Source organism: Scomber japonicus, chromosome 4 (genome assembly GCF_027409825.1).
Source record: "Scomber japonicus isolate fScoJap1 chromosome 4, fScoJap1.pri, whole genome shotgun sequence".
Lineage (NCBI taxonomy): Eukaryota > Metazoa > Chordata > Actinopteri > Scombriformes > Scombridae > Scomber > Scomber japonicus.
Window position 1 is genome coordinate 14,789,449 of NC_070581.1, and position 24,089 is coordinate 14,813,537.

The 24,089-nt window shown below is 39.0% G+C and overlaps 1 protein-coding gene across 1 annotated transcript in view; it reads left to right on the forward strand.

The window, feature by feature from the left end:
* The first annotated feature begins 7,679 nt into the window (after positions 1-7,679).
* cntn3a.2 (contactin 3a, tandem duplicate 2) overlaps positions 7,680-24,089 on the forward strand; it is a 32,501-nt gene continuing 16,091 nt past the window's right edge. Inside the window, exons 1-12 of the mRNA XM_053316875.1 lie at positions 7,680-7,734; positions 8,541-8,676; positions 11,759-11,934; positions 13,252-13,347; positions 13,475-13,678; positions 14,547-14,649; positions 14,998-15,182; positions 18,627-18,763; positions 20,163-20,292; positions 20,812-20,962; positions 21,165-21,292; positions 22,655-22,824. Coding sequence (XP_053172850.1) covers positions 7,680-7,734; positions 8,541-8,676; positions 11,759-11,934; positions 13,252-13,347; positions 13,475-13,678; positions 14,547-14,649; positions 14,998-15,182; positions 18,627-18,763; positions 20,163-20,292; positions 20,812-20,962; positions 21,165-21,292; positions 22,655-22,824 — 1,671 coding nt within the window. The remainder of the gene's footprint in view (positions 7,735-8,540; positions 8,677-11,758; positions 11,935-13,251; positions 13,348-13,474; positions 13,679-14,546; positions 14,650-14,997; positions 15,183-18,626; positions 18,764-20,162; positions 20,293-20,811; positions 20,963-21,164; positions 21,293-22,654; positions 22,825-24,089) is intronic.

A 24,089-nucleotide genomic window follows, 5' to 3' on the forward strand; every position in this document is an offset into this window, starting at 1 on the left:
CTCTCTTTAATAAAAGTCTATCCTTACCTGCAGTTAACTTATTTTCAGTTAACTGCAGCTGTGGCTCAGGAGGGAGAACGGGTTGTACACTATTAAGTCCACATGCTGAAGTTTCCATGGGCAAGATATTGGACCCCAAATTACTCCCTGAGGCTGTGCCATCGGTGTGTGAATGATTAGCTCCTCCTGAAGAGCAGACACCTTGCATGGCAGCATGAATGTATGAATGTGTGTGAATGGCATGTAGTTTAAAGTGCTTAGAGTGGTCAGAAGATTAGAAAGGAGCTATACAAATGCTGTTCTTTTACCACTTACTATATTAAAGAGAAAGTCATTTCCATAGTTATCAGGTTTCTTGGGAGAGGTCATAGTCAGCTGGTTTCAGTACCAATATCATCAACCAGAATCATGTTATGAAATCCAAAGCCAAATGTTCAGGTGCAATGGAAATATTTGATTAAGGATGAACCTTTGTCTATTGAATTAAAAAATTATTTTTAAATGATGTCTTATGATGGTCTTGTATGCTACGGTAATATCTGCTCCAGTGGTAGCTATTCAGTCAAAATGGGAGGATGTTTTGACTCAGGCTGAAGGCTGGACTTAAAAGGGGGAAAGAAAAAATGGATGAAGGTCAACTAAAGGGGTGTAAATATGTTCTTTTTTGGCTCTGTAACTGAGTAATTATATACAGGAGTGTGAGTATGTGGATATGTTTTGTTGTTAATGTTGATGGTCCCACTTAATATTTTCCTTTACATGTATGTGTATGTATTCCTTTCACCTTGCGTAACAAAAAGAGAGAAAGAAAGATAAAAGGAAGGTTGAAATAAACTTTTAGAAAAGGGACAAATATCACTCATATCAATATCATACATGTCACACTGTGTCAGTATTTAAGTTATAACTGCAGATACCTGCTCTGTTATATTTCCACAATAACCAGGCATATTTTGTTATGTGTCGTGAGTGGTACAGTGGTGAACAGATCCAGTTGTAACCACAACACTTCAGTCTCCTCCAAACAGAAACTAGTTTATGAGTGATGTCGCTCAGCCCCCTCATATTCCGATGCAGACCCACTTCCACACAAAGAAACAGCCACACATACGCATTTTTGAGTCATTTTAACACCCTTCTCTGCAGCTCTGTGTTTTCAGCCACTTTCAGCTCATTATATTGGTTTCCTGGTACACCTATGCTTGATTCCCAATGACTCTCAACCTGCTCCCCCCGCATTTTAAATGGCAGCCACTCCCAGCACATAAACTCACAAAAGCTAGTTTTATGCTACTTATCTAAGGCTTGCTGAAGTAAACAAGTGACAGGTAAAGAAGGAGTGGAACCACAAAGACCCATTTTTCTAGTGATCAGAATCCCCTTAATGCTGCTTTAAAATTGCCAAGTAGAGCCAAGAAAACCTTTTCACCAAATGCAAGATAGTTAACACAAAAAAAGAAAAAGAAAAGAAAAAGAAAAAAGGTCTTAATCAAGGGTTGAGCTCTTTTTATGTTTTAAATTTGCTGAGAGTAAGATGGAGTACTACAGCTTAATCCATACTGTTTGACAGTGTCACCAATCTTTTTTATATTCTGCTTGTTGCAGAGATTCTCTGAGCATCATACTGTACTTAATCTTTTTCCTGATATAAGCTGACTGTACACTACAGCACAGGGCCAAAGGAACCTATTAAATGAGCCACGGGCAGCTAACATATGACATTTTCTAAGGAGTAAGAAATTGAGTTGGTGGTTTGAATAATGGACAAAACTCGGGCAGAAACACATCTTAAGTTCAACAGGCTGACAGAATAAGGAGGTCAAAGAAATGCCTGTGCTACTATCAGATGTGTATATAAGTATGTATTTGTTTGCAGCTTTGAACTGTTGACCTTGTTCCACTGTAGCTAGCACCTGGGACCTTTTATCTTCTAACAAGACTAGGTCAAAACCTACAGTTTATGTAAGCTACAGCTGGACAGTGTATGAAACACTGTTTTTCATTTGTATGTTGCCTGGTTACCATCAGATATGGACATCGACAGCAATTTTAAGATGTTTGTTTTTATGTAAGTAGGATTTTTTATGAATGTAGGAATTTTATTTAAGATGTAGTGGCATGTATGCATGTATTGGTGATGTTGCAGATTGTAACCAACTGAACACCCAATGAAAACTCACGCGTGTGGTTTGCCTCTTCTGAGCTACGTGGTAGTGCAACATGGCAGTCTCCATGGAAGAGGACGCACCTCCTATATAGATATTAAGGGTTCATTCTAAGATAATGAAAACATAATGATTCTTATTTCCAGGTGATTATACACACATTAAAACATACTTATGAATATTATCTTCTATTTCTGCCAATATTTCTGCCAGTAGATCTACCTAAATATTTCCTTTAAGTGTAGTTATGTGTATAGTACACAAAAGAAAAACATTAAAAATATTAAAAATACATTGCGCCAGATTTTGGGTGTAGAATATATAGTGCTTTTGTAAGAAGGCGTGAATTAAGACGTAGGCAGTTTTATTTATTACTTCACTTTCTTACGACCTGAAAAATAGTTTTAATGCAGTAGCTATCAAGTTAATCATTAATGCAAATGTGGAAGTGCTTCTAATGTGCAAAAATAGATTGACAGCAAGTTACACTGGTGACTTTGCGTAGATCCTCTCTTCTTACATAAATGTCAAATAACAGTATTCTTTGAAGGTAATCATTTCACTATTCTCACCTGAAAAAATATGATCACTTATTAAAGTCACATATTAACAGTCATTCTTTCATTCATGTTTCATGCCGCTTATCTCCTCTAAAAGGTCACAGGGGGGGCTGGAGCCAATCCCAGCTGTCATTTGGCGAGAGGCAGGGTACACCGTGGACAGCCCACCAGTACATCACAGGGCTAACATAACAGTCCTACAATGAAAATTACAACAGCTTCATTTCTGCCATGTCAGTTGGTGCAAAATGCATTCATGGATTCTTAGCTTTGGCCGACCAAAGGCGTTACTTCACCCTTCAGTGGGTGACTCAGTCAGTCAGACAGCGACAGACTTTGTGGGGGGCCTTATTTGTGTGATCCAGACAAAAAGCTGAACCATGGGATGTATGATTTTCTGTCTTTTATGTTCAATTAATACCTACTGCAGTGCACTAAAAATATAACCAGAGTAAAATGATTTAATTTGCTTTCACTTTTTCAAAGTGTTGTAGCTAAGAAAACATGTTTTCTCTGTCACATTGATGTTGCAAATTATTCAAAACACATGAGCCAAACATGAGCCACTGTTGCTATGGAGAAGTAGTCAGATTCAATAGTCTGAGTCGCCAGTCAGAGCTGTCGTTAATTCCAATGAAGTGTTTCTGACACCAAGTCAGAACACTAAACTTTAAACACCTGATGGATATTTTTATTATTATTATTATTATTATTATTATTATTTCTATTTTTCCCTCTCAGTTTGTTGACCAGTCTCATACTGTAGGTGGGTGGGATGCAGATGTTGGTACAATGTATAATATGTAAATGTTTGAAAACTCAATAAAAATATGACTAATAAACACCTGATGGCTTTATTTCCTCCACCCACAGTTAACCTCTGAGTGGAAGTTTCAAAATACTTCTTAAAAGCCATAGTTTACTTTTTATGTTTTTCTGCACAAATGTATGTTTTTCTAATTAAAGAACCAGATTCTAACACAATTGGTCATATTTTATACCATGATTAGTTCATGAAAGTTTGGAGAATTGCTCACCAGAAGTCAAACATTGTCTATTGCAGCTTTAATATTTTATTATCAAATGGACAATTTTGCATATATGCTCACTACAGTTTGTAGTTCTGTGGCTTTTGGCTGTATGAAACTAGCCTTTGTATTACAGTTTTTCTCAGTCTCTTTGGTACAGTAAGTGCACTTCTTGAAATGATTCTTACAAACAGCACCACACAATGGATGGCCTGCAAAAGGTCATAACTTGCTTAAAATCCTTAATTTATCTCTCAAAAGTAAATATGTCAATGAACATGTCAAGCAAGATCAGTATTGTATGGCTAAGGTTTTGATGATGTGGACAATAAAGACGATGACGATGATGGTTATGATGATGATGATAATAATCATCATCATCATCATCGTCATCGTCTTTATTGTCCACAAATGTAGAAATGTGCCTTCAGCATCTTAGCTTGGTCAAAACACATCACAGTAAATCAAAAAACATATATTGCTAAAATAAAATAAACTGCATTTGGGCAGCGACTATCTCTAAAGCTATAGGCTACACCTAAACCTGTTCTGATCATCTTTTTTTGTTTCAAAATTTGTGGGAAATCTTCTGGAAAAACTACACCTCATATTTCTGTAACAGGTGCTGACAACCGTGGAGACTCCCCGTTTCAAGGTAATACTCTGCTTTGACGCTGGGGGGCGCAGTTCTCCTCCAGGTGGGTCTTCCTCCCTCCCGCACCTTCCCATCCCAGCGCTGCTGCTGGTTGTGGCTGCTCCGTCCTCGCCGCCGTGCAGCCCACTTCTTCCGTGCAGGGGGAGAGCTGACTTGATGCGCATAATAAATCATCTCTGCAAGATCCCGTTCAAGCCCAAATTCCAGACCTACGCGTGTTTGATTTGAGAGGCGAGACTCGAGCCTCTTGACTGGCGATGATTTAAATGTGATTCTGCACAGAAAACAACGTGGGTGTTGTTTGTGTGCGTGTGTGTGTGATTGTGTGCGTGTGTGCGTGCGTGTGTGTATGTGTGTGTATTTGTGATGGGGAGTGGAGGAGAAAGGGAAGAGCAGGGATATGAAACGCGTGTGTTTATGCCTCCTGCGTTATCTCTGACTGACCACCGGCTCAATTTCACCTGTATGAACGACCTTGCGATTGTGACCGAAATTTTCCTAACAAGGTTTCCATGGAGGATCAGTCTGTCGCTTTTTCTGTGAGGGCTGAATTTGGTTCCCGCTGGTCTCAAGATATTTCAAGATAAGAGGTAAGAAAAAAATATATATATATATGTATACCCTAAGAGCGCGCTTGGCATTTGTGAACGTGCACAAATACAGAAAGCTAAATTATTTACACAGTGATATTTATATGCTGAAATATTTATTCAGTCTAACAGGCTCACATGTCGGCCCTGTCTTGTCTACTATCCCGAATTGGCTCATCAGTTCTTCCTGCCATTGCCTGTTTGATAAGAATAATAATTGTTTGTTTAAACTGGAACAACATGCCCTCCTAATTGCAGCCAATTCCTCTACAGTGAGTAGTCTGATTTAGGGGAGGCATGCATTCAGAAACAGGCACTTCTTTATACAAAAAGGAGTTGCTTTGGTGGCTCAGTCATGCTTTTCTTTGTCAAAGTGATGTGCACTTCCATGAGTCGCATGCTGGTATTTTAGCCCCTGAGTACCACTGTGGTGCCTACTTGGTGTGATGCCACACTGCAGGCCAGCTTCACTTCACCTCAGTGTCTGAAATGTGTTGCTGTAGGGCCAGCACCAACATATTTTAAAGCCAGATCAGCCTTAGGTGCATTTACAGTATGGTGATTTTATGCACCAGTTGATCAATGAGAAACCTTAAATGTGTTCAGGTGATATGAAGGACCATTTTAATATGGCTTGTTTAATAGGTGAAAAGAAAAAAAATCTTAAGTGTACCTTGAGAGTGTTGTGGCGGTGATTGGCAACATGCATTCAAAGATACTGTAGGTGAAAAACATGCACACATACACACGACATTTATACCCTGCAACATTCACCAGGTAATTGTAATGATATGCCAAGATGTCAGCTGGAATATCTGTGATGAATGCAGCTCAGGCCTTCAAAGTAAGTACACTCCCACTCTTCCAGCTGGGCTATTTGTTCAACCAGCCTGTTACTTGGATGCAGGTGGAGTGTGATGGAGGTGCTAGATATTGTGATTATACATTATTTCGTTCATGTCAGTTAACCCAGTGATGTGTTGGTACAGGAGGGCACCCTTCTTGATTGAGAGTGATTCACCCTGTAAAAGCTTTCACACCACCTTCTATCACCATCATCAAGTGTGTGTGTGTGTGTGTGTGTGTGTGTGTGTATGTGTGCACAGATACATGCTATAGTACATGTGAATCACTGAGTGGTCTGCTCCTGGGTAATATCACAGGCAGGATTCTGTATTAAGCATTTGTAAATGATTTATTAGAGCTGCATTTTTTTAAAAAAAAGAACAAGTTTCATCAGCTGTTACATAGTGCCATCCGTAACAAAACCCCATTACAGTACAAATTAACCATAACATGCAAAGTCGACAGTAGTGTAATACCCTCCATACCTTCCAAATACCAATCCACAGTTCTGAGGTGCCAGCAGTTTGCACACTGTGGGCCTATCATCACTGAGATATGGCATGCAGGACTCTACTTGAGAAAAACTGTACCAATCCCATTTTGCAGACTTTGGGCGAAGAAAAGGACCGAGCAAACATGAAAGGTAGGGAAGAAAATCCTGGCAGAGACCCCACGTGTCTGATTTGACATCCAGGCAGCTGACAAACAATTAGACTCTCCATAAGTAGCGCTCTGAACCAGGCTCGCCCTGGGATTAGGCCACAAATGAGCCGCGCATCACGGCTTATGTCTTCTAAATGGAAACTGAGTATCTATGTGTGGAGGCAGGGTGTTGTATGTGTTGTACACAGTGAGAATGAGTTTGGTGTGTATGTAGGTGTGTGGGGGTTGTGTGACATTTAACGGATTGGTATTATCTGTCTCTGCCCTTAATATATCTTGAACACCTCTTGAAGAAATGTGTGTTTTGTGTATGTTTCTGTGTGTGCAGAGCAGCTGTTTTATGTGCATGCCTTCATGCAGATGCCCTCTAATGTACACGGCTCTGCTCATAGCGTGCACATGTGAATGTGTGGCTGCTCACCTAACGGCTATGTTGTTGCAGGTTCTCTGTTGTGTTTAGGTTTGACATTTCATAATTGTATCATTACTCGTTCAGTCTCCTCCTGCAAGAAGTGGGTGCATCGCAATTTGCAACACATGCGATGAGCAGACAGACACTTGCCCTTGATTATGGACCTGGGTAGAATGGCTTCCTCATCAGGCTGTCTTGATTCACCCCAGCATGTGGGGAGACACATGCTGCTGTGGGTGAATCTAATTGATTGGATGGCACCCAATTCCCAGGTCCAAGTCTCCTCAGGCAGCCAGAGAGTGAATCCGTCCAAGTGAAGGATGAGGCTGGGCGTTGGTTGCTCCCGTAATAGATTGGCATGGACTTCCTCTCATATGCCTCTGGTATCACCCTCAGACATCTCTGGGTGCAAGTTGGCCACCTCACAGGGCACAAAGTGACACCGCCTGGATCTTCAATGATTAGAAATATGAGAATGCACTGAGGGAACCATGATGCATCCTCAACCAAATTCCGTATCCAATTTTATTGCTATTATGTTTTATTAGATTCCTTTATTCCACCAAAACTTATGCTTCGTCTGTCTTCTCCTGACAGGCAATTAAAAGGCACACTATTGAAAGTGGAATAAAAATGTTAGGGTTTGGTATTTTACAACTAAATTCTCGTTCCAACAGGTCAAGCTCCCCTCTCTCACAGAACACGAGTGCCATTTCAAAGCTTATTGGATGAAAGTCTCATTTGCCCTTGGCTGCCAAAGATGACGTTGCCGTGGAAACAGCTTCTACTGTTATCAATCATTGACTGTCTGGCAGGTAAACCACCTTTTTATATGAGTAATGATTCTTTCACGTTTGGACGTTTACAGTGCGGGATGATAGCTAAAGAGACGAAAATCATGTCAGTGTCAGAGATGATAGGATGGCCCCGGTTTAAAGGAACAATCCTAAGTATTGACTTCCATTCACAATACAGACACAATGCGCTCGATCTCCCACTTCACTCCCCTCTGATTGTAACCTGGTGGAGAGACATCTAATGCTGTTTCCCTGTTTTTTTACACTCTTTTCTTTGGCACTTATTGGAAAATTTGAACAACACAAAATATAGAGAAAAGACTATCCTTTTTTATTATTCTAAGAAATGTGTTAATTTATATAATGTTCACTGAGAACACAGATCAATAATTGCTCCTCCAAATACACAGCTTTTTTGAAATATGTATGATGTACATGTACTAATAAATGAATGAATTTACCAATGAGGAATAAATCACACCTCTTAACCTCTTATATTAAATTAAAAAATACTATATGTATCATAAGTTCATGCTGTGCCAGTAGGAGTACATATAAGCGTGCCAATTTCAAAGTGGCAGGAATGTCAATGCAATACTTTGGTACATTTTCAGGTGTCCAGCTTATCCATTTGGAAGAGTGTGCACTTTGTAACACCTGAAGATAATGTGAAATGTATTGAGTTATTTTCCATGTTTGCTAATGTCAAACCTCCCCTTTTTGGAACAGCGCTCCCCTGTTAGGCCCAAATATCCTATTTCCGATATCGAAAATGTTGCATTTTTTCAGCCATTCAGTTCAGACTGTCACTGTTTCTCTGGCAGATTGTCTAGACAGTGGATCATACCATGGTCCGAGATGGCGGATGGAGCCAGGTGACTTATTTATTCCTGTGGACTCCATCGAGGAAGAGGCTACTCTGACTTGTGACGCTAAGGGAGTCACACCTCTTCAGTACAGGTACAAGCACGTTTATTACATTATTTTAGGTTTAATTTTTTAATTGGTCCATTTATGTTTACTTAAGTAATAATCAGATCTACAAATCCACAACACTCGTGTGAAAACTAGATTATCAAAAATATAATTTGAAGCATAAAAATGTAGTTTGCTAAGTAAGTCAAGTTGATTTCAATCGATAACGTAATCATCATGAGTTGATTTTTTTGTATTGACTCAGGCACACAATCAACAGTCTGCTTACACTTTCCGTCTATTTTTTATGAAAGCATGCAAGCATTTTCTAAGCTGTCAGTGTCACAAGAGGACCTTGTTTAATGTAAATTACTGTGATCAGTGCAGGAAACAAACAAGCATTTTTGTGTGTGTGTGTGTGTGAAAATCAGTTTTAAATGATCTGCTCAGGATATGGTTTGGTGCAAATCTTTCAAAACCAACAACCTTTACAGTAAATAAGGATTCCTAATTGCAAGATTCTATTATTCATTTGGCATGGGAAGGGGCTTGCTCCCCCATTCATTTTCTCCAAATTAGAATTGAATGCATGCATGTCATAATGGCTTCCCTAATTCATATTGACTAACACGCCACTGATCTGCCTCTTGTCTCGCCAGATAGTATCTTAGTGACACACATGCAGCATCTTAATGATGGTCCCCTCTTATAAAACGCTATGAGACCAATGCAGGTTACTAGACACCAGTTGGCACCAACAGGCACTGATTACAAGTGTCTTTGGCGTTCAACAGTGGAATTACTGCAGCACAGCCAGCACAGATGAGCTCAATGATAGTGGTGTGGAGTACGTATGCTCATTATTTCAGGCTTTTCACATTCCCCGCCTAAGACCAGGTAGATCCATGTACTGATTAAAGGTGAGATGAGCATGTTTAACGTGGTGTCTTGTCAAACTGGCTGTGCTATGCACTGCATGCCCTCAGCACCTCTCTGCCTCCTCTCTTGAAGTGTAAATGGGCTCACACTGCTCCCTCCCCCTACTTCTTTTTTCTCTCTCTGTTCCTTTCCTATGCCAGTCCTGTCACTCACTGAAAGAGATGAGGCTTCCACAATACACAGCATAAGTCATGGGAGATAGCGACATACAGAAAAGCATCTTGTCTACATCAGGTCATAAAAGTGCTGCAGTTTGAGATTTTTAAAATCTAAACAGAAGGTGACTTCACTAACCTTTACTCGACCTGAGATTTGAATCCTGTGGCTCTGTCTGCAGTGCAATCCTGAATACTTGTGTTTCTTTGTGGTCAGATGGTCAGACAACATGTGTTAACAAAATGAGTTTCAAGCAGAGTAATTCAGTTTGGAGTTTCTATTCAATCACTTGCCCAATGTTCAGGGCACCACAAAGCAGCAGTGGCACTTCAAAGCAGGTCAAAAAGAGGTGAAAATGGTGACTCAGGGCTAAAGAGCTCAGTGCATGTGAGAATGCAGACACCTAAACAGAGATAAGCACATATCACTAGTTGATCCAAACCTTACAGGCAGCCTCTTAAACTGTATAGTTGGAAATACTTAGGTTTCACCTAAATGTGCACACATAGCTATCGAGTACAAGTGTTTAGAATATGGCAGTGAGCACTCATCAACATTCAATGATTGGATTTATTCTTTAAGAAATTATTTCAAACTTGAAAGCTTTTGGAAGGTTGACCATTATGGCCTCCACGTCTTTCATTTCCACTTAAGGAAAGCAGAATAAAAGAATGTGGCTGAAGGAAAGAAACTGTTATTTTCTATGCTTGAAGAAGAATGAAGGAACATTCTTGAAAAGTGCTCCGTCCTTGAACCCTTCAGTGCTCCAATTTTTAATAGTATTTAAAGTGAGATAGTGTGTTGTGGTGGCAGAGAAAGAGTGTCTTTTCTTGCTGAATAATGGGACTTGTTTAAATCAATGAATTAACCTCGTATTTTTAAGAGTTCTTTCAGGTGCTTCATTTATTTGATAGCGTCATCTCAACCTGCCTTGCAAAGTATTCTTTTCTCTTAAATTCCCACGCCTGAGAAGAAAGATGTAATGGAAGGTGAAAAAGAGTATAAAAGGCATCCTTTGTTACATCAACCCAGTGTTACCTCTTGTCAAATGCTGTGTTATATGTGTATAATGTTTTGTTATAATGAGAAGTAAAGGTGGAATAATGATTGATGGTAATATATGACATGATAATGATATCTATCTATCTATCTATCTATCTATCTATCTATCTATCTATCTATCTATCTATCTATCTATCTATCTATCCATCTATCTATCTATCTATCTATCTATCTATCTATCTATCTATCTATCTATCTATCTATCTATCTATCATAATATTGGGGATGTCTTTTAAAACCTTTGTCTTCTGCTTTCCTTTAAATGGCAGAGGACAGCTTTGTATACGATACTCTAAGATTAAACTTTAATGATCCCTGTAGGGAAAATGGGTTAGCTGCAGCAGCAAAATAAAGAAAAAATGAATAAAAACAGATAAATACTGAATAAATAAAACATTTATGTTTTGAGTGTTATATAAACACACAACCAATAACACCATTGCAGCACTGCGGATCACAGCAATGATATAATTGGATTACAGGGACAAAGAAGTATACAAACAGTTATGAAAGACATTCAGAGTATGATAAATGTGCAGTTATGTAATAAAAACGAGAGTTGACAAGAATGTGGGTCTGTGAAGAAAAGTATAACCACGACTACAGAGGCCATTCAAATGCTCATCGATGTGCTTTTATATTGCTTTAGACATATACACATATTTATCAACTGCTTTCTCCAAGTTCCTCTGTAACTTTGGAAAAAACTTTTGTATGTGACTTGGTCAGGAAAATAGAGGCACTGCAAGAAAAGCATTAATGGTAAAAATCTCAACCGTTAACTTCATGCTGTACATGTCAAGCCCATCATTTCTAGACATCAGTGCAAATATACAGTGTGTCACCCTTACTTAGTGAGTTACTACAGTGAGTTGTGTTCTCCGCTCACCTACTGTCAGACCACCTTGGTTGGTAGAAAGAAATGGACAGTGCATTTTGCCAGGGACTGATGGTGTCTTTGCCCTCACAGATGGTCATTGAATGGGACTCTCATAAATCTGGACCTGGATCGCCGGCGGCGTCTGTCTGGGGGCAACCTCATTATAAGCAGTCTGGACCGTTACCAGGATGTAGGGATGTACCAGTGTATGGCCTACAACACTGTAGGAGCAATCCTCAGCAGGAGAGCCAGTCTGCAGTTTGCCTGTAAGTTTAAATCAGCGTATGTTACTTTTTACTAAGAAATGGCATGAAAGTGTACTTGCACTTTACAAATAATGCAGACTCACACTGAACTGGGTGGGCGACATTTGCAACATTTATTAGAGTGCTGCGACATTGATGTGAAGTTACATTAAATGTTAAAGTAACAAGGGAGTAGTTTGAGTGTGATGACTTGTGTGGTCACTTCAAATACACGTGCAAACTAAGAGGGACTACTTCACTTTGCTTTGCTTAGTTCAATTGAAAGTGAATGGTGTTTCATTGCATGTACTCTGGGATAAATGAATCCAACAAATTGCAAAAGTGTTTGATGAAATATCTTAATAAAAAAGTCTGAAGCCTGAGGAAAGCAGCATTTACTTTAACTGGAGCATAATAAGCTTTTATTGTGATAAAAAGATATAATGCAAATGGACAAAATCTACATAATGTTTTAATGTTTAAGATTTCACACATTGCTTTAGAGTATATTATAACTACATCATCCCAAAACATAGAAGTTAGACCGTATATAAACTGATTTTTTTCCACTTCACATATCTGTGGTAGAGAAACCAGCAAACATCTGAATAATTAAATGCATACTTTCTTTTCATGTGCTATTCATTCAGGGGTCTTTTCATGCAGATCACGATAAAGCATCTTTTCACACCTACTCCTGATGCTATCAGGTTATGCAGATATTTTGAAAAGGAAAAATGACTTTTAAAAAAAACTCAACAACAAAGAGTCTTTGCCGAAATAATGTTGTGCTAACTGATCATCTAGACACCTTGCACCTTGCCTATTTTTTTAATCTTTTAATGGAAAAAATTCCCCTTTTGGAAAAATAATTGCAGCAAAGTCTATGGATGTAATGACATAGGTGGACATACCTGTGTGGCTAGATAGCGTCAGTGATGAGTGGGAAAATATTATCTTGAAATGTTTTATGTGGTTTTGAGTGTGTTTTATCTCAGCATTGATTGGATGTGACATTATAGGATATAAGTAAGTGAACACCCCCAAAAAGTAATTAATTATTTAAGGTCCTTGCTGCACTGCTTTTTGGTTTATAAGTTCAGTGCTTAACAAACCACCATGTATGTAAAATAAGCTTCTCTCTCTCTCTCTCTCTCTCTCTCTGGCTCTCTCTCTGGCTCTCTCTCTGGCTCTCTCTCTGGCAAAAGTGCAATTCTCCTGACAATTTCCTTACGGATTTGTGTTAGTGTCTTGCTGAAAGCTTTACACCACTCTGTTCCACTGTAATATGTGAGATCCTGTGGTGATCTGTCTTTTCATTTTTTTTTTCTGCCTCAGACTTAGATCATTTCAAAGTCCACACCAGAAGCGCGGTGTCAGTCCGAGAGGGACAAGGAGTGGTGTTGCTTTGTGGAACGCCCACTTCCTCAGGAGGTAACACTCTCTAGCCTTCATCTTGACCTCCGAACAACCTCAACGCTGAAATTCTAGTGGTGTTTTCTCCATGATTGGTTGATGTGTGTCCTTACTCGTCTGACATGCATCCATATTTATCTTCCAGACCTTACTTATGCATGGGTCTTCAATGAGTACCCGTACTTTGTTCAGCAAGACAATCGACGTTTCGTCTCCCAGCAGACGGGGAACCTTTACATCTCCAAGGTGGAGTCCTCTGATGTGGGTAACTACACCTGTGTAGTAATGAACAGCATCACGAAGGGCAAAGTTCATAGCTCACCTACGTCTCTGGTCCTCAGGACAGATGGTAAGACCCAGCTTATGAACATGATATGACAAATATGCCTCTCAGCCTTGTATTACTGTGAGGACCTATCCTTTCAAGGTGGCTTTAATCATCATCTAGCATGAGTGCTCTTTATTCTGTCATGCTGCACTGTAGTTGAATCACAGAGTGCTAATGCCTGTAAGTAAATAGTTTCTCCTCAATGTAGGGCAGCAAACAAAGCAAACAAATCTCTTCTTTGCTGACTTAGCTTTCTTTATAATTCGCATTCCCTTTAAAAGCTTTCCCTCTGCTTTCACATGAATTTGCAGCCTGGTTCTCGATGGCCTGTTGTTCTGTTCCCTCTCTGTTATGCTTTCATAGAAAGTGTGCATAAAGATTGCCTTCGAAATGAATTAAACATAAGCTGTACGTCATTGGACCATTACATTGAGTGTTCCGGTGGCTCAACCAGTTAGTTTCCACTCAGTGTACTGTACATGTAGCTGCATAAATTTAAATCCCATCGCATCACTTTCTGATCCTGGTCCTGACTGTCTTCTCTGAATACTGATACAAACCAGAGACTGGTGAACTGCCCACTCAAGCTTTAAAATAATACATAAACAGCCAGACTATTTGAAAAAAGAAGATTTCAAACATATTCTGTCTATTCCACCAAGAAGACATTTAGATTATTCCTCGCTGGTATTTCACTGCACTCTGGTGACTGCACACTTAAGTGATGTACTACTTTGAGTTTACCCATGAGAGAATGTTTGCTCATGTGTCTTCTATTTCTCCTCTGTTAGCTTTGCGGTGCTATTGTTTGGTCCATAATGCAAGCCATATTGCTTGTAAGTCATGAATAATGGAAGACTGAGCAAGTTCTTGTGCTTGCTCTTCATAGGAGTGATGGGTGAATATGAGCCGAAAATAGAAGTTCATTTCCCAGACAATGTACCCTCAGCAAAAGGATCAACAGTTACGCTGGAGTGTTTCGCCCTTGGGAAGTAAGCTGAATTCCTTGAAGCATGTTTTCAATCTTCTGCTGTCTTTTATTCCAGATGAGGAAGCCTAGGATTTCTATATAGTAAAGTTACAGTAGCAATTATATTTCTCAGAGTGTAGCACCAAGCCGCGATTGGTCTGAAAACCATGTGAGTCGGCTTATTTTGTTGCTGGATTGGCTTAACTATAACCCATTCATCCGAAAAAGAAAAAAAAACGTTGAGTAAGCTTTAAGCTCCATCAAACACTTTATTGCAGGATTATTAAAGACACACCTGCAACCTGAGTGACAATCTGAAAAACTTCAAAGGCAATTATATCAGAATTTCTGCTTCCTCTTTCTTTTGCAGCCCTGTACCAGAGATCACCTGGAAGAGGGCAAACGGAGTTCCCTTCCCCAGCAAAGTCAAAATGAAGTACTCCAACGCTGTGCTAGAGATCCCCAGCTTCCAGCAGGACGATACAGGAGCGTACGAGTGTGTGGCCGAGAACAAGATGGGCAAGAACACAGCCACTGGTCGTCTGGCATTCTATGGTACTGAAGATTTTGTTTGGCTAGCTAAGACAAAAAAAACAAACCCTAGCTCAGATATTTATATCTCCATGACAATCATGATATCTCCAAAACAGTGGATACATTTTTTTAGTGTTGAAACCTCTGTGAAATGACTTGTTTCACAATCAGAATTTGATACATTCAGTCCGATAACATTTTCGCTGCATCATGAATCATTTTATCCCATTCAAATAGAGGTGGGGGGGGGGGCAACCAGAAGTTAGCTGGCTCGTCCCTGAATGACATCATCATTGCAACCCACTCAGAGGTGGGTTGGGTGCACTTTGACTTTGGAAATGGTCCGTCTCAGATGCAACTCAGTGCAAATCAGGGCATCTACTGTATGGAATGGAAGCACAAATTGATGCACCATAGTTTAACTGGAAAAAAGTATATATATTCTTCATATTTTTAACAAATCCTGTCAAAATAACAAACAAACAACAATGGAGCTTCATAGCACACAGGAAAAAAGATATATCAGGCTTTGGAGACATCAACAATACAGTATGTGCTGATACAGAAAAATACATTTTGTTTTTGGTCTTTTCATGGGATTTGTCAACAGTAAGAAAACTATTGAAAATCACTAGCCTTACCTTCAATTTTATAGCAACTGAAATGTTTAAATGAAATGTTTTAAAACTTTTGTAAAACTTTTATTGAATGATTTAAAACTCAAAACTTGTTCCACTCTAAATGGTAACCATATGAATAACACTTTCAATTTACCCCTAGAACTGTTATCTAAGAAAGCATTGCTCAGCATATCTAGACATGCCAGCTTCTGAGTAACCTTCTGAATTCATGTAAGAATATACAAATTGATTACATAGAAAATATTTCACTATATCATACAAATATATGAAATGTAAGTCTACCACTAGATATTACAAAAATGCCTCATTAACAAAGAAATATCATGAATGGAATGTGTCAAGCTAAATTTATCACAAACAGCATATCATTTGCGTGTTAATGTGACTCTTGCTCCCTGCTCTCACACTTTATAGCAGTATGTCACTCATTCTGTTTCTCTCAGGTAATACATCTACTACTGCCCTCTCATTCACACCCATCACTCTGTCATCTCTCTATTTCAAACTCTTGTTCTGCCGTTCGATAAAAAGCATAAAATGCACTCTCCACACTCCCGTAGTTTCTAAATATTGCTCTCATTCTTGCTCCCTTTTGTGAACATTTTGATAATCTGCTTAAACATATTCAGACATTAATCATTTCAAATTAAGGCCATAATAATTATAACAGTTCAACGTTCGGATTCAAAAAGATTTATTTTCTGTTTGATGATTTAGGATAAAATCGATGCTCCAAGCATTCATGTGTTACTTCAGAACAAAAAAAGTCTTTGCTCTGCACTCCACTTACAAAATATTCTGTCTTGTCTTAAGCACTCTCAGCACTTGAGCCTTTGTTGAGAGGTGGTTGCCAACCAGTACATCACACAGTCACAATGAAAGATAATTTTCTCTTTTGCCAAATACCATTTATCCAGACTACATTTGGTGTAGCTTTTCTAGTTTTGGCATTATCTTCTCTTGGTATCTTTGTGTCTGTTGTCATCCATGGATATGAAAAGGCTTACAAAAATGTACATTTAACTGCTGGTAGTAATGTTAGTGAGAACTGATTTTTACTATGCATGCATGGCTGTTATTTTACAATCTGCACACAGGGAAGCGTGGCTGTGTTAAAGGATAAGTCTGGCAATTTTCTATAGTTTTTTTTCTCATTTTTGAATCCAAACCAGCAATGAACTGCTCCACTAACAAGTATTGAGTGTGTAATCAAAGCCTGATATCTTATTCCTCTGTGCTGTGGACTTCCACTGTTGTCCAGAAACTATTAAAAACATGTCAGTGAGCCTCAATGCTGCACTAGTGGGATGTTCCTTCATTATGAAGGGTTTGGTCACATAATTTGTTCAGAAACGCAGTACACAGGCTCTTCTTGTTTCAGCTGTATAATTCTGCAGCAAAGACCAGGGGAAATGAGGGGTTATATTATTGTACTGTGCTGCAGTTAACACTAGAGAAACTCCATCCCACAGACAGGTACAACACATATTACAAATTGGTCTTCATAGTAGGAAATAAAATGTATTCCCTCTATTTCATGTAGAAATTATTATGTGTTTAGCACCAAAAATAAATGTACAAAGACCTGTGTTCATTGTGTCCTAAGGAACACCAATTTGATTAATTAAGAGCATATTTATAAAGCCGTGTAAACAGCTGTCTGGATAAAAACGCTCCATCAACCAGGTAATGTAGTATGCTTAACTAATTCAACTGCACACTAAAAGTAAATAAAATAAATTGAACCAATAAAACAAAGGTTCTTTAAGAACAGACATTTGTTAGAAAAACACACACATTGTCTGCTATGATTTTCCCTATTTTTCGTCCAGCTGCTCCTCCTTTCCTTTTGAATACTCTCATCAGCTTGGAGGAGGGCTGATCTAGCTGCATGAACATATGTCTCAGTGGGACGGTGGTGATGTGAGCAAACTACACAGTATGGATTAATAAAAACAAGAATAAAAATAAGTCAAGCCAATGAAATGGTATTTTCACTTCTGTAATGAGATGTGATTTTAATTAGAATATTACATAAACAGGTAGTGTGGGTCATTCTGAACTATAAACCAATGCATCACCTTAACTTGCAAGTACAAATGGGCAGACAAATTTGCCACGTGTTTACGGCAAACTTCATTACTTGGACTAAGAGAGTTCAATATGTTGGTAATTACAGTTTGCATTTGCCTCACTTACCCCATTAAAAAATTAATACTAATTTAGTTATCAACACAATATATAATAACTGTCTTTATGCTCAGATAGTAGCTGGCCTCCTTCTTTTGAAATCTGCAATGAAAGGCTTGTAATGTAAGCAGATGTTTTTTTCCCATTGTCTCCTTAACCTCCTGTTTGCTGTTCTTTTTCACCTCAGACAATAGTGCTAACTTTTCCTCCTCTCGACTCTCTTTGAGTCTAGGTTTCTGCACTTGAATTGTGCGTGGATCACTCTGTTTACACTTGAAGAAATTGATATCCAGCCCTCAACATCCAATGTTACGCAGCTTAGTGTGGTAGTTTACCATTTTATATTTCAAACTAATCTTTCACCCATAGAGCCAGTAACAGTAACTCACTACCTTAAACGTGGATGCTTCTTCAATAGTGCTTTAGCTACTGCATCAAATTCAGTACTTGAGGGATAAGCTTTATATTTCATGATTTGTGATGTCAAACAGTCAAAAATGTCACACTTCATCCTTGGACTAGGACTGAAGAGAGTACCATTTCATTAAAAGTCACTATTTGCATGCTGGAGCTGGATCTCTACATCATAGACAAACTCGGGCACAGGAAATATTCACTATTTGTATTTCCCCAGCCAAGCCTCAATGGATCCAGACCATGAAGGACACAGCCCTGGCCATAGAGGAGAGACTATACTGGGAGTGTCGAGCCAATGGCAAGCCCAAACCTTCCTACATGTGGCTGAAGAATGGCCAACAGCTGCTCTCAGAGGTAAATTACTGCCTGTCTTCTGCCCACCTACCAGAGTTTCATTTTAAAGACTTAATCTTCAGCTACAGCTCATCCTTTTCATTTTAGAAAGCCTGACGTCAAACACGTTGCTGTTTCCAAGTGCAAAACAGAGTGAGATGAAAGGAGAGTGTAAACATCTTGCTGAGGTGTGCCAGTGATGAGACATGGATGTAACTGTCTCTTATTCTGCTCTACCTTGGCAGATTACACAGTCTTAGAGAGTGGATCAGTGTAGTCCCCAGGAGATTGCTCTATTTCATCTGAATGGAGTCAGTGGTTGTTTTTCATTATTCATGGTGCATGTTTAAGCTCCTCCTGATTTAGGGACAATGGACTTAATCTACTGTGAAATATACTGTATATAGCAGTGCACCTTACTCCAGACCACCAGAGAAATACATGTAAGGTTGAGTATTTTCAGATCCACGGCTTTGAACTTGACAGACTGTAACATGTTGCGGAGATTTATTTTCTTCCTAGCATTTAATTATGCTCAGGGCTAGGCATACTTGGTTTGAATTAAAATGCAAATATAACCTGTCATATATTATTATTAAAAAGATTTTTTTCAAATGTCAGTCTTTAATTTGATTTTTAAGAATATTGTCAGTAGGATTCTTAGCATTTAGGTGCTGTACTAGGTAGTTTTCGTTTCAGAAATATAGCTTGTGATTAGAATGCTGTTTGGTAAATGTATATGTTTTCATTAAAATTATATTGAATGAACATGAGAGCTTAATCCTCATGAATAAAAAATACATAATTAGACTGTGAAGCATTTTGGGTTATGGATATGAAAGTTTTGATAATGCATGTGGAAAAATGTAATTTGTCATGCCAGGAGCATGGCTTTATGCATGCAAGCCCTGTGATTAAGTAAGATGGTTACCATGGTAAACATTGTACCTGCTAAATGTCAGCATGGTGTCATTGTGAACAAGTTGCAGTGTTAGCATTAGCATTTAGCACCACTGTACTACTTTAGAGCTGCTAGCATTGCTGTAGACTCTTTAGTGTTGTTATTGCAGGACCCCTTCAATTAGCCACGGTGTCACAAACGTGAGCTCAGTTTTCACTACATAATATTGTTAAAAACATCCATTGAGAAACAATTGAGCCCACCACCTGGAAATGGGACATAGCCAATTGGTTTACATAATGGTGGAAACAAGCAGGGACATATTTGGGAAATTAAAAAGTGGCTTGGGCTCGGACTTATTCATTCTCTAAAAGACAGCCCTGATTTGATCTACGCCCATTGACAAAGCCTCTAACCCAATCCAATGCTTATTAAGCTTTGCCAGAGAGTGCTGAGCAAAGCAAAAGCTATCTTTAAGTCTTAAGCAATAATTGCTTTCTTTCATCCTTTTCTTCACAGGACAGAATCCGTGTGGAGGACGGAGTGCTGTCAGTGTCAGTGCTGACACTATCTGACGCCGGCATGTACCAGTGTGTGGCTGAGAATAAACACGGTGTCATATATTTTGCTGCTGAACTAATGGTTTTAGGTAGGATGGCATTTATCATTCCGTTAAATCCTCAAATCATTGTTGCCAAAGAGTCTTAAAGGTCATCTTACTGTCATTCTAAAAGGTTGTCTGGATTAGTGGATAATGGGGTCAGTGAGGATGGTTTTGTTGGATCAAACACATTTTAAAAAATATTTTTCATAATATCGTGATTTCCTTAGATGTGATAGTGAAGATTGAGGGGGTAGATACAGAATGCCAAAACCAGTTTGAGCTTTTCATGTTAAAGTTGAACAGTAAATATGATCTTGGAAAATTAAAAAAACAAAACAAAACAAAAAAAAACAACCAATTTTAATGGTTCTTTAATTTTTTAATAGAAAATTAAATGAAAATCCTCTGCAGTGATTTTATATCTATTTGATTCCCATTACAAATGTTTAAAACGTCTGTCTCCATTATTTCACGATTTTCACAGATCAAACTGAAGCATGCTTCAAATGCCCTGTGAGATTTGCTGCAGTCTTGTACTAAAGTCAGTTTACTGTTTCCCATCAGCCTCTCCACCAGACTTCACAGGGAATGTCCTCAGAGCTTTGCTCAAAGCCAAGGCAGGAAGTACAGTGACTTTAGAGTGTAAACCCCAGGCCTATCCTATCGCCAGCATTTTGTGGAAGAAAGGAAACCTGCCTATCCACACCAATGACAGGTACTCAACTGAAACTACTTCTTCTCCAGTTGAAAGTGTTGCATCAGAAAAAAAACTGATGGCTGTTCCTAATATTTATATTAATGTGCACACATAGTCAATTTATTAGTTTTGAATCCAAACTTTTATGTAATGATGAAATGATGCTTTGTTCTTTGAAGCTGGATTGTAAACTGCTGTCTCTGCTTCTGCTCTCCTATAGGATCACACTTTCCCCAGATGGAACGCTGAGGCTTGCCAATGTGAGCAAGTCTGATGCTGGCAGCTATACGTGCTTTGCTAGGAATAGATTTGGCATGTCTAGTACAACTGGAAGGCTCCTTGTTACCGGTAAGCTCCACTGATAAACAGCAGAATGTTTGTATGCCCCACGTAGTAAGCAGAATTTATTGCTCAGTATAGATTAACACAAGGGAAAGCTGGTGTGCCACGAGGACTTGAGTCAATAACTGGTGGGTAGAAAACATAAACAGACTTTAAGTTTTGCTCTAAAGGAGTGTCGAAACTTAAGGAAGTCTCTATGCTTGAGCGGCGTTGCATAGAGTTTCTGCATAATGAGGTACCTAATATTATTATTTTTTTATTTAATTTATATTGTTTGTTTTGTGTCTTCATTTATTTGAGGGTGTGTAATGGTTACCAAAACTGCAAGTGGAACAAAGTCTTGTCTGTCAAGTTAATGTTATTGAATTTTTTTTGCCTCGCTGCATTTTGCAGTAGTTGCAATAATGCACTTGGAAGTTGTTTGAAAAAATACTCCGTCATTGTTTTCCTCTAAGCGGTTGAAACAACCAATTTACTGCAACAAATGAAAGTGCCCTGAGTGGAAGCAATGAAAGCGTTAGCGAGGAGGTGTAACAGACAATGTTGTGGTCGAAAGCGTATTTCCAGTGGCGTGCGTGATAGTTAAGTGTTCTCCAGGATCCTTATTGGTTTTATTAATGTACTGAATGCTATTGTCTGCCACCTTGAGTGCCAAGAACATGTTTTTTTTTTAATTGCTGGAGTATTATTCTAGGCCATAATGCAGTCAGTGACACAGAGCCATGACCCACACATTGATTATTACTATCTTAAAAAGCGCAGGGACTCCTCTTAACATATGATATTTTTTTTCATCCCTCGACAGTCAAGGTATGATGTGAGAGTGCAAATCCTCTTCTACTTTGTTGTACCTTCTCATTCAAGCAGATTCATTATCTTGACTTTTAAAGCACAGCAGACTTAGCCAAATGATTGTTATGGTAGACTTTGAAGCAGTGCCCCGCATTTTGTTCTGGGTGCATAGAGCAGCCTATTACATGAGGTTTTATCTGATTCACAGTGTATTGTAATTACTATCAGGATTTCAGAAGATTATTCTTGTCGTGTCAGCCTGTATTAGGCCGTTTTAGTGGTGGCAGGCTGCATGTTATCACATTATTCCACTAAGACTTTCATGAGACCTGTCTTTATATAGATAATACTTCTCTCCCTATGACTTACTGTATTACAGAGGATGTTCTTGTGTCCCAGCAATTGTCATATCACAAGTGTGCTTCCTTTTCTCAGACAGTCAACAAAGCACTGCTCATCTCTTTTGCAATGAAATGTCTCATGTTCTGTGTGATATTGGCTGCCATCCCATCAAAAATGACTCCTGCTCATAATGTGTTTTTTTCTTTCTTTCTTTCTTTTTTTTCGGGGTGGCAGATCCAACCAGAATCATCCAGGGGCCAGTGGACATGGAGATCATTGTGGGCGAGAGCATCGTGTTACCCTGTCAGGTCATTAGTGACCCCGTCCTTGATGTTTCTTTCTCCTGGGCTTTCAATGGACAGCTCATCGCCAAGGGGGACGGTCACTTTGAGCTAGTGGGTGGGGTGAGTGACCTGCAGTCATACGTCTTCAGAACGTGTGAATGGGCAGTTGGCACCTCATCCCTTCTTGCCTCACTTCATCCCTGCCATTAGTTAAAAGAGACAGCTTGTGGTTTCACATCACGTTATTTCTGGGAGATTTACCGTGGTTAGCATTGCTGCAATTGGTGTGAGACCATCTTTTTTGCCATTCTCCCAAATCTCCTCAGAGGCATAATAACCTGCATGCATGTGAAAGTCTTTGGAGGGATGTGCTATTTGAACACTGGGCTATTCTAAGTTTCCAGTTGTACTTTTGTAAATTAAAACAAAATACAAAAGTAACAAAAACAATATTTTGACGGACGCTATGTCAAAATACACTGCCTATCACCCAATTGTGATAGGTAGTCATCTTTTTGGGTACACATCTTCTGCTTAAGCTCAGTAATTTATTTATAATCAATCCATCAATTTTATTGTTAGTGCAGAATGACCGTGGTCCCAATACACTTTAAAGTTACAAAGATGCAGCAAGCCAATAAAATGATCAAAGTTGAAATAGAACAAACTACGGTGGCCGAGACCCGCCATAGCTGCAAATAAAAGTAACGCTGCAAACAAAAACAAACGCTGCTGCAAATAAAAAGAAACGCTGCAAATAAAAGAAACACCGCAGCAAACAAAAAAAAAAACACCGCAGCATATAATAAAAAAAACGATGCAAATAAAAAAAGCCACAACGGAAGTGGATTACCGGGGACTGTTTTTGCCGAAACACCGGAAGAAGAAACAACAACAACAGGACTACGAATTGGAAAACGAACTAGAAACTGCAGACACTTAAAACACGCTGTTCCGCCTACGGGACGGGTCGGAGGTTGGGAGGTAGCCACAAGTCCTTCTGAATGTTTTAAACACCAACCCTTAAACATATTTATTCATGCCGTACATTGTTAGAAAGCATAGGTTGCCCTGATTCATTCAAGACCACTCACGAATTATATTGGTTGCTCACAGCCGTAATAGTATTAGCGATTGGCTCGGCAAGCCACTCAGCTAAAGTAAAAACAGCTATAATCTCTACATACCTTCAAAGTCTTCCCTTTATCCACAACGATCATCTTATGACTCAGGACTTTCTGTACAGCTCGCCAAGTATCCATTCTTGTGAAATATGAAATCCGTTTCCATAACATCGAAATACTTTCCTCAATATGTCCATGTATTTAGTCCAACACGTAATGTAATAACACAAATAACAAACCATATACGGTCCCTTTTACGTC